The sequence below is a fragment of the Anolis carolinensis genome, chromosome 2, assembly GCF_035594765.1.
Source record: "Anolis carolinensis isolate JA03-04 chromosome 2, rAnoCar3.1.pri, whole genome shotgun sequence".
Classification (NCBI taxonomy): Eukaryota; Metazoa; Chordata; class Lepidosauria; order Squamata; family Dactyloidae; genus Anolis; species Anolis carolinensis.
In genome coordinates this window covers 314,083,816-314,095,199 of record NC_085842.1, presented here as the reverse complement: position 1 = coordinate 314,095,199, position 11,384 = coordinate 314,083,816, and the positions used below count along the sequence as shown (strand labels likewise).

General features: G+C 40.4%; 1 protein-coding gene across 1 annotated transcript; it reads right to left on the bottom strand.

Moving 5' to 3' along the window:
* Positions 1 to 697: 697 nt before the first annotated feature.
* atp5f1a (ATP synthase F1 subunit alpha) lies at positions 698 to 11,286 on the bottom strand. The gene is made up of 12 exons (XM_003214508.4): positions 11,118 to 11,286; positions 7,583 to 7,661; positions 7,305 to 7,474; positions 6,745 to 6,918; positions 6,482 to 6,648; positions 5,238 to 5,386; positions 4,459 to 4,610; positions 4,126 to 4,350; positions 3,828 to 3,935; positions 3,245 to 3,389; positions 1,322 to 1,472; positions 698 to 1,027 (listed from the first exon to the last, which is right to left on the bottom strand). Exons 1-12 carry the CDS (start codon positions 11,175 to 11,177, stop codon positions 946 to 948), a joined length of 1,662 nt encoding a protein of 553 aa, XP_003214556.1. The 5' UTR covers positions 11,178 to 11,286; the 3' UTR covers positions 698 to 945.
* Between the last annotated feature and the right edge of the window lie 98 nt (positions 11,287 to 11,384).

The following is an 11,384-nucleotide window of genomic DNA, read 5'->3' as shown; positions in this document are numbered from 1 at the left end:
CACATGCTTGAAAGAGTCTGCCTACATTCACATTTAATTTTTACCAAGTTGCTAGGACCTTACTTCATGTACTGAATGAACACACATTATTTCGGATGAAAACATGACATTCAGTAGGCAAAATGGATTACTATTCAGAAACCCCAGAATCAAGATACTGGATTGGAACCATGGAATTTGACACTTGGAGGTGACAAGTCACTTTCGCTTCCTATCCTAGGAGACAAAACTACATAATATTGACACCTTGAAAAATATGCTTATACTGGCTACCTTTAACAACACGATTTCAAGACAGCAAACAGTCCTGCTGTCAAGCCAAAACCACCTGTTTTGCAGGGATACAGAATAATGAACAGAAGAGAGCAAGCAATTCTGAAATGACTGTTTTGGTCAACAAATTTTTTGGAATTGCAGAGTTGCTCAATTTGATCAAGGCCAAGTTACAAACGCTGCACTTCCCTGTCCCAATTTAATAGACTTGAGTGAGTGGCTTTAGCAATGAATTATGCAATGAAGTCAGCTAACCACAATTTGGACTCTTCCCCAGCATTTAACTGAGAGGCTGAATGAGAAACATGTGAATATATTTTAGAGGAAAGTTTGCTCTTACACTGAAAATACATGACAGCAAGCCAGAAAAATTCTTCTTCAGTGGGTTAAGCAGAGCTCTTTTAAAAAATCAGTAGCAAATTCGTATTGTTTGTAATATTTTATTCACCATGTACTTCTGTACACACTGATGCAGGCTGTCAGCAGATCTCCTTCACAGCCTGGATTGTGTCCACAAGACTTCTTTAAATGGAGCCTTTAATTCTCTGCGAAGGCCATACTTTCAACTCACACAGACCTTGTATGTCTCTGGGGGAAAAATGGAGCCAGAGCACTGCCACCACTCAGTGACAAAAATAGCCTGGGACCACGGTAGGACTGTTAATCACTTGCTTATGCTTCAAATGTAGATAGGAAACTTGTGACTATTTCCTTCAGCTTGGCTTCTGTTTGTTCAGAGATCTTCCCCTCAGTCCTGTCACAAAGTAACAAAGCAAATTTCAAGCTGATGCTTGTTCTTTCCAAACCAAATGCTCCACATTAAAACACATTGAGGAAGTTCATTCGCCCCATAGCAATTTTATAAAGCATACTACAGTATTTTAATGATACATTCAAACATAGGGAAGCTCTTGTAATAGCCCTTGTATAGAATAGAAGTGAGATCTGTTTGGATTTAAGAGGAAATCACTGTTTTCTGCAACTTAGAAGGGCTAAGTTTGGCAGTCTTATTTGTGTCCTATCCACCTGTGAACCAATATATACATACCTGATTGTGGCGAGGAGGGCCTGGTGTTGGCTCAGAACGTGAGCCAGGAAAGCACTCTCAAACCTGGTGATCTTGCTGGGCTCCAACTTGTCCAGGTGGCCTCTGACTCCAGCATAGATGACAGCCACTTGCTCCTCAATTGCCATAGGAACTAAGCAAGAAAAAAAAAAAAAAGAGTCTATGTCAAAGCATTTGTCCACTGACTTCCTCATTTCTCACCATGGTTGAGGAAACAGAACCTGTTTGAGAGGAGCATATTGCCTTCACTTTCAAACTCATGAGAATTAAAATATGCTAACCAAGAGACACATTTCTGTGCTCAGGAACAGACAAATTGATCTTGAAGGTTGGACAGGATTCCAAGATACGATTTAGGAATGGCTCCATCTCTGAACAACTCTTACTGCTGTTTGAATTCAAACCATTTCTGAGTTTTGGCAACCCTTTCTTGGCAAAATTTATTCAAAGGGGGGTATCTGCCTTCCTGCAAAGGTCAATGAGGTCTCCAAAGAGTGGGTTTCTATGGCTGAGCAGCAATTCAAACCATTGTTTCCCGGATGTTATAATACAATGGTCAAATTACTTTATCACGCTGTTTGAGAGAACATGGTATGTCATATATGGAGAGGAAACACTTTTATGCATATTCTGGGCTGACCGGGCTGCACAGAAGGTATGCATATTGCATTATCTAGCATCGCTGATTAAGATCCCTTCTATGTGAGATTTCTAAAGAACATTTTTTTGTTATAAAAGAGTTCCCATTTGGCTGCAGACAGAACAGCAAAAAAAAAAAAAGATTTAAAACCATACAGAATGGCACACGGTCACCCTCTGGAAGATGTTTTGGTGAATTATTTCCTGTTTTCTTTTAAAAATACTCCTTTTTAGCATCTTGATTCTTTGGGGTGTTATAGATTGAAACTGAAGCTGACTAGACTCTTGCCCAGTGTGAAGGTTGAGTTTTCGTTTGCATTCAGCTTCACTAATAAGTATTTTAAACGAAGGTTTGAAAATGAGCACATCTGTTTGCATAAGCATATAAGCTTTAATTTTCATACATCTAAGCCACACATTGCTAAAAACTCTAGTCATGGGTGTACTACCCCTGGGAAGTCAGACCAAGAGTACTGGATGCTACAGTAGAGTCTTGCTCATCCAATGTTCTGTATTATCCAACGCAGTCTGCCTCCTGCCCGGATCCACAGCTGTTTCTTTAGGCAGGCAAGGATCACAGATTTAAAAATTTTTTTCACAGGACTGAACTTTTTACAGATTTAACTTCTGACAATGTTGTTACTGTAAGTTCATTTTATGCAATTCTATCTTTATTTGTAGTCAATTTTTAGCAGTCAATGTTTTTAATACATTGCAATGTTTTGGTGCTAAATTTGTAAATACAGTAATTACTTCATGTTACCGTCTATTGAATTGCTTTTGCTGTTGATTTATTCTAAAATATGAACAAACATAACATCACATAGTAATAAAATTGTTAAAAATTATAAAAACGCCTAGAAATTATAAATAGCCTAGAAAATATTATTTTTTAAAACAAGCGTGAATAATCTAGTTCACTAAAGAATGAACTCTGCTGAATATCAGCAAGAGTGGTAATGAGCCCAGCCTTATCAGACCTATCTACAAAACATCTGAAGAAAAAAGGCAGCAAACAGGGCTACACAGAAAGTTGTGGGACAGGTAAGTCAGAAAAGATTTCTAGCAATCCCTTTTTATACAATCCTGTTCTAAACATTAGCAGATGACTGCTCTATCTTGCTACACCTGCCTTCCCAAAATCCTGAAGGCCCCAATGGAGTATATGATTCACAAAGTCATTTATATGATCACCAGTTACAATGTGGAGAAACGAGTACAGCACTGTGAATGGCTAATACATGAGTTCTACAAAAGAATTCTTACCATACTGTCCTTGTTTAAGTAGCTCAGTTAAACGAACACCGCGATTGAGCAATTGCTGAGTAGCAGCATCCAGATCTGACCCAAACTGGGCAAAAGCAGCGACTTCACGGTATTGAGCCAATTCCAGCTTCATGGTGCCAGCCACCTACAGAACATTAAAAATAATGTAGTTTTTTTATGCACTGCTAGTTTCAGAGTATGCCCCGAACATTACAGAAGATGCCACACAGTTAACACTCTATATGAAAAAGGGAGGGCATACAATGTTTTGATTGTATGGTCATCTCAAATAATGTTTTCAGTATCAGAACACAGCTTACATTATTTTCATTCCTTCCTCTCCCACCTCACCTTTCTAGTAGCCAAACTCAGTAGGGAAAGTCCTTTTGGCTATGCAAGATTTGAATTTTGTATCATGTAAGATGTTTTATACCAAGTACAATGGAATTATGACATTATCACACAACTGTTTTGCCTTTCTAATCTGGCAATACAGTTTGAGACAGTAATATAACTTAACAAAAGATTAAGTGAATAGTTAGGTAACCCAAAACTGTCCATATGTTTATCATGTCATCTGTACCTGCTTCATGGCCCTCGTCTGGGCAGCAGAACCAACGCGGGATACAGACAGACCAACGTTAATGGCTGGGCGGATACCTTTGTAAAACAGCTCAGTTTCCAAGAAGATCTGCAGGAAAATAGATTTGTGTTGTTATTGCAAGGAGTTCCATTGGAACAAATGAAGACAAACTATCCTTTTATAGAATATCATTTAAATCAGGCATGGGTAAACTTTAGCCTTCCCTCCAAGGGTTTTGGACTTCAACTCCCGCAATTCCTAACAGCCTATTGGTGATTTACATGCTCTGGAATCCTACCTGCCCATCTGTGATAGAGATGACATTAGTGGGAATGTAGGCAGACACATCTCCAGCCTGAGTCTCAATGACCGGAAGAGCAGTGAGAGAGCCCCCTCCAAAGGCATCGTTCATCTTGGCTGCTCTTTCTAGGAGACGGGAGTGCAGATAGAAGACATCGCCCGGATAGGCCTCTCTTCCAGGAGGACGGCGCAGCAGCAGAGACATCTGGCGGTAAGCAACAGCCTGTGGAAATAAGAGCAAGGCTCATGTATCTACTACAACATGGACTGTAGGGGGCAAAAAAAATCTGCAAATTTGGCTCGCTCTCCCATGCTAATTACAAGTTCAAACCTGCTTGGATAAGTCGTCATAGATAATCAAAGCGTGTTTTCCATTATCTCTGAAGTATTCGCCCATAGAGCAGCCAGAATAAGGAGCCAAATACTGAAGAGGGGCAGCATCTGAGGCTGTGGCAGAGACCACAATGGTGTATTTCATGGCATCTGAAAAAAGAGCATTGACCTTACATTTTATTCAAGCTGGTTTTCTTGAACATGAAAATGGGAGCAATTTAGCTAACATCCGTCATTGTTTCTCCTTGAGAATGCAAAGGAGTCTATCTAAGGATGTCTTCAATTCTCAGTTATTGTTACAGATATTCTTTCTATTTTCTACTATAGATTTCTCGTTTATGGAATTATCAGAAAAGTACAGAAAAACCTAATACAACAATGCTTCATTTCCCTTACTTCCATAAAGGGAAAATAGTTTCTTTTTCTAATTTATTCAAATGGATATCATATATTTGATTCTTGGTACAGTTGATTGCAATAGGGTCAACCTGCAACTAAAGGCCTCAAAACAACCTTTCATAGCAAAAGGTCAATCAGTGGCTGTGCCTGAAGAAACATTAAAGAACTGTAGTTGGAGCTGACCACAATTTAGGTAGTTCTCTCAAGAAACCACTATTAGAAACTAGAATGCATTATTAGAAACTAGCTGCCTATTGGCTTATAAATTTCATAGCGTTTTCTTTGGCAAGGAAGGCCCATTACATGTGTTTTATTTCTGAGCATTTCCACAGAAATTCCCTCCACATAGAAAGAGCTGAATGAACATTATGCCAATACCTGCATCAGTAAGCCTCTTAACCAGCTGGGCAACAGTGGATCTCTTCTGGCCAATAGCAACATAAATACAGTACAGCTTTTTCTTCTCATCAGTTCCATCATTAAATCGTTTTTGGTTGATGATGGTGTCAATAGCAATTGATGTTTTGCTGGAGAAAGAACAGAGAAGTAGCCAGAATATCATTATATTACAACTGTCCACAGATAACAGTTTTCTAAATATGCTTTGGCTAAAGCCAGGGATGCCTCAGTGAGAGGATCTAGAACAGTGGTTTTCAACCTGTGGGTCTCCAAATCTTTTGGCTTTCAACTCCCAGAAATCATAACAGCTGGCAAACTGGTTGGGATTTCTGGGAATTGTAGGCCAAAATACCTGTGGACCCAGTTGAAAATCACTGATCTAGAACATGGCTGCACCAAGGCTCTGGAACTCCTTACTAAGACAGATCTGCCAACAATAAAGTCATTTTGAAGACCTTGTGAATGGGGCCCTTAGCTGGAAAGCTGACCAACAGATGTGGCTTGTTATTGGTTGGATTTTGGACTTCTCTTAGCAATACTTTAAAATTGCTTTGTTTTAAATTAAATGAACTTCTATTTTACTAGTATCTTGTTTTGTTCTAATTGTATTTATCTTTTCAGCCTCTCCAAAATCTGAAGGTAACACTCTTTCTTGAATTTCCATAATTGAGGAGGTAAAATTGGTTAATTGTGCTTTCGCACAACAGCTTTAAAAAAAATCCTGCAATTACTTGCATATAATGTAATGGGCACCTCATTTTTGCAAAAAAATAAAATAAAAAATGTTATCTAATGTAATGAATGGCTTCTCCTTGCTTGTCAGTCAAATTAAATTCTCAACCATTTCAACATGGCAAATTCAAGAGTTATAACATATTTGCAACATAGAAGAGCAGACTGAACCTACCTAGCTGGTAAAGATGAATGACTTGTCAGAGGGGAAAAAACATGTTGGAGACCTAATTTAGCAACACAAATATTGCTGAATATACAGTCAGTATATGTAGTCAGGCTTTTAAGAATGAAGTACTGAAAACCATTTTGCTTGGATGTTAGTATCTGGCTCTTCGCATTCTACTTTTTGAAAACCCTAGGTTTGAAAAGGTTCACATGAAGTCCTTAGACATTCTGACTTAACACACTCTTGCATATAAAGCTTTCCTAAGAGGGAAAACACAGCAGTTACAAACAAATAGTTTGAACATATGGCACCAGTTCCTTACCCAGTCTGCCTGTCACCAATGATCAATTCACGTTGGCCACGGCCAATTGGTACCAAGCTGTCTACAGCCTTGATGCCGGTCTGCATGGGTTCGCGTACAGAGATTCTAGGAATGATCCCTGGTGCTTTCAGACCAACTCTTCTGCGTGTCTTGGAAGCAATTGGGCCCTTTAAGGCAAAAAACAGTCATTTTCAAAATATTCACTTACCACTAATTGTTATGCATAATAGGATACTAATAGGTTACTATGATCTCCAGCTGACCTTTCCATCAATGGCATTGCCCAGTGCATCTACAACACGTCCCAGGAGTTCTTCACCAACTGGCACATCCACAATAGCACCTGTCCTTTTCACAATGTCACCTTCTTTAATCAATCTGTCATTGCCAAACACGACAACACCAACGTTGTCGGGCTCCAAGTTCAAGGACATACCCTAAAAAAAGAGAATAAGCTTTAAAAATTAATTCATCAGACACTCTAGACAATTGCTGCCATAAATAGTCCATCTGGGTTACCAAAAAACTACAACAAATGAGAACTATTCTATGAAAATCTTGGTCCCTTCATCTTAAAAACTGAACATTTGAAAACTAATATAACCCATTAGTGATGAAAATATTAAACTAAATATATACATTAGGATAAAAAGCTAAAGTAAAAAAGTATTCAAGCCCATACTGGACAAGCCGACTCAAACAGCACTCCCAATGCAGACATTGCTCACTCATCAAGGATTCAATACTATCCCATTATCTCATACAAGAGAGAAGAGGCTTTCCAATAAGAATAAATTGATGCATCAAGTGAAAGAGAATGTACCTTCAGCCCAGAAGAGAACTCAACCATTTCTTCTGCCTGAACATTCCTCAGGCCATAGACACGGGCAATGCCATCACCAATTGAAAGCACGCGGCCAGTTTCTTCTAGCTCAGCAGAGGTGTCAGCACCAAGAATGCGTTCCTCAAGAATAGAAGATACTTCAGCAGTGCCTGGCAGGATTTAAATTCAGAGAATTTCATTTGTTTCCCCTGTGACCTAGTGCAGAGCCAATATTTTATTATCAAAAAAATAGGTTGCATGTATTTGTCCTGACATACCAGTTTTCTGTAGGCTTGTTTTGGAGGCATGGAGGTTCCTTGTCGCAACAAATGTTGCACCAAAAGCATTCCGGGAAATCTACCAAGAAGAAAGTATTTGAATTTAATATTAAACGGAATGTCCCACTTGCATTTGTCAAAATAAATTTATCTGGAATAGATTTACATTAATGGGAGCAGATTTTAGCACTACATGACCAATGGCTACCCTTGTTTCACAAGTACACCATTTACAAGCAGAATTACAGAACTCGCACCCATTAGGACTACTACTAGACAACATGTTGACTATATTGTATTAAGTAAGATCTCATTGGTAATGAAAGAAAACAAAACAAGACAAAAAACTAATTGTATAAAGTAACAAAAGGTGTATGTTATACGAAACATCAAATATGTGGCAGTTGTGAATAGATAGCTCTACTGATGCACTGCTCAGCATTAAACAATATTTTACATTATTCTCTAAAGACCCACTACTAACACAAATGCCAATCCACTGTATTTAATACTGAACTTGATCTATAGTATTAATAAAGAAATCAAGCCTGCATAACGAGGGATTGACCTTAATCCCAAATGAAATCAAAATGTTGTATCAGAAAGGAACTATCTGCAAGTTTCTAAACAAGTGAGGAAGCACTAAGAGCATTCAGGGACACCTTCCTAGAAGCTTTCAAGGTCATGAATATGTGACACCATCTTAAGTCTATTCCAATATATTCTCTGTATCCTGCAAACCAGTATTACTCAAAGTAGTGATCTGCTGGTCCACAGCAAAATTTTAGAAAATAAAACAAGTCAGTGGCATAAACAAGAGTACCAGTCTCTGGCAAAGAATAAAAATAAAAATTTATGTTTTCCGGGCTGTATGGCCATGTTCCAGAAATATTCTCTCCTGACGTTTCGCCCACATCTATGGCAGGCATCCTCTGAACCTCTGAGGATGCATGCCATAGATAGATGTGGGTGAAACGTCAGGAGAGAATACTTCTGGAACATGGCCATACAGCCCAGAAATCATACAACAACCCTGTGATCCCGACAATGAAAGCCTTCGACAACACAAAAATAAAAATGGCAGACTTTCACATTATAGAAGTTTATCAAGGAGAACTTAACGAATGCAGCCTGGAGAAAAATGCCTCTTGCTACATTTCTGCTTAAGACACAATTCAAGTGATCCAATGCAATGAGAAAAGAAATCACTGTACCTTTTCTAACAGTTATTCTGCAAGAAGGCTTTGGGAAAAGTACCCTTTCTTACCCTTCTAATCCCCTATCAGTACCACACAAAAAGAAAAATCTGAGATACATGGGAGTTCTTGTTACCCTTTCATATCTTGAATTTATCTGTAAAAATAATTGATATGGAGTGTATGTGCCTTCAAGTCTCTTGCTGATATTGACAACTGTATGAATGTCATAGAGTTTGTTAGTTAAGGAATAATCTGGGGAGCTGTTTACCAGTTCCTCTGAAATATAGCTTTTACATCAACTCAACTTCAGATGAATTTGGGACCAAGAGATGGGCCTCTCCTGAAGGGGATCTCAGGACCTGGGCTGGTTTGTACAAGGGAATGCAGTCAGCCAAACAGCTTGGACCTGAACCACCTAGGGCTTTAAAGGTCATAAGCAGCCCTTTGAATTGTGCCCAGAAACAGACTGGCAGCCAGTAGAGCTGCTGCAAAGGGGGGAATTCCTCGCTCCCTGTAGCCAGCCCCAGTGAACTACCTGGCTGCAGCTCTTTCGATCACCTGAAGTTTCCGAGCATTCTTTAGAGGCAGTCCCATGGAAAGTTATAACTTGGCATTACAGTAAATGTCCTTTGACCAATAGCTGGTGGTTACTTCAAGTACTTCTGGTGTTGCTATATGAAGGTCCTCCATTGAACATGTGGCAGGGCTCAGGCTGTCTTGTAGTAACTGGTCTGTGGCTTAGTCTTCTCCACACTCGCATGTTGTTGACTTCACTTTTTAGCCCCATTTCTTAAGGTTGGCTCTGCATCTCGGGTTCCAGAGCGCAGTCTGTTCAGTGCCTTTCAAGTTGCCAGGCTTCTGTGTGCCCAGAAGTAAGTTTTTCATCTAGTACCAGCCACTGGTTGAGTTTCTGGGTTTTAGCCGGCCACTTTTGGACTCTTGCTTGCTAAGGAGTTCCTGCGAGTAGATTTTAGAAACCCATTTCTTGATTTAAGGCATTGGCATGCTGGCTGATATCCGAATAGGGAATGGGCCAGAGATGCCACTGCCCTGGTCCTTTCATTATTGGCTGCTACTTCCAGGTGGATATCAGGTGGTGCATTTCTAGCTAAACAGTATAATTTATCCAGTGGTGTGGGGCATAAACATCCTGTGATAATGTGGCATATCTATTAAGAGCCATATCCACATCTAACGTGGTGAGATGTGTTCCACACTGAGCATGCGTATTCAGCAGCAGAGTAGCAAAGCACAAGGGCAGATGTCTTCACTGTGTTTGGTTGTGATCCCCAGGTTGTGCCAGTCAGCTTTCATGTGATATTATTTCCAGCAACCACTTTTTGCTTGAAAGTCAAGCAAAGCTTCTTGTAAGTCAGAGCACAGTCCAGGGTAACTCCCAAGTATTTTGGTGTGTTGCATATTTCCATGATGAAGAAAAAGCATTGGTGAGCAGCCCTTTGGTTCATTCACTTAACCAACCACAGATCCACCTAACCGTAGTTTTGCCTAGTGTAGTTGGGAGATCAAAAGACAACCTGGCAAAAGGGAACTACAGTAGAGTCTTGTTTATCCAATGTAAATGGGCCAGCAGAACGTTGGATAGGCGAATATGTTGGATAATAAGGAGAGATTAAGGAAAAGCCTATTAAACATTAAATTAGGTTATGATTTTACAAATTAAGCACCAAAACATCATGTTATACAACAAATTTGACAGAAAAAGTAGTTCAATGCACAGTAATACTATGTAGTAATTACTGTATTTACGAATTTAGCACCAAAATATAGCGATGTATTGAAAACATTGACTACAAAAATGGCTTGGATAATCCAGAACATTGGAAAATGAATGTTGGATAAGTGAGACTCTACTGTACTTAGAAGTATATACCGCCTTGTGCGATTGCAGAGCAGAACAAACACCTCCGCATCTGCACGTTTGCCTACCATGCCCTGCCTCAAGCACAGAGGAAGAACTGCTGAAAGCTACAGACAATGCAGTCGCTGTTGCCCGTTTTTGGTCCAAAATCATTTAGTCGCTTGTGCTCCCTTTATTGTATCAGTTTTATATTTACTTGTTGATTTATGCAATGCTTTTGACACGAAATAAAAAAGCAGCTTCCTATTCATTCATGGAGGCAATGTTTTAAAAGGGGGGCGCCTCTTTGTCGGCTTGCATGCGCAAAAAGGCATGTGAATGAAGAAGGGGCCTGCAAAGGGCGAAGAAGCAGCAGCCTGCCTGTCAATGTCACCCCCAAGATGGCGGCGCCGATGCGGCCTGTACGCGTTTCCCGCTTCCCCAGCCTGCCTTCCCCCTTCGTGATGCTACGACTTACCAAGCCGGCCTGCCGGGGCAGGGAGCGGGCGAGGGCGGCGGCAACGCGCACGGAGAGCATGGCTGGGCCTGGATGGAGCAAACAACGAGGCCGGGGTACCTACTCGCAACTGCTACAACCTCTTCCACCGCCGCCTCAGGAAGGGACCGCGGACAAAATGGCCGCCGCGAAAGCCACGCCCATTCCCAGCAGCCCTTGTCCAATGAAGACGGCGCCGCTTGGCCACGCCCCCTTTGGTGGGAGTCGCTTCCCCTTTCCAATGCAGCA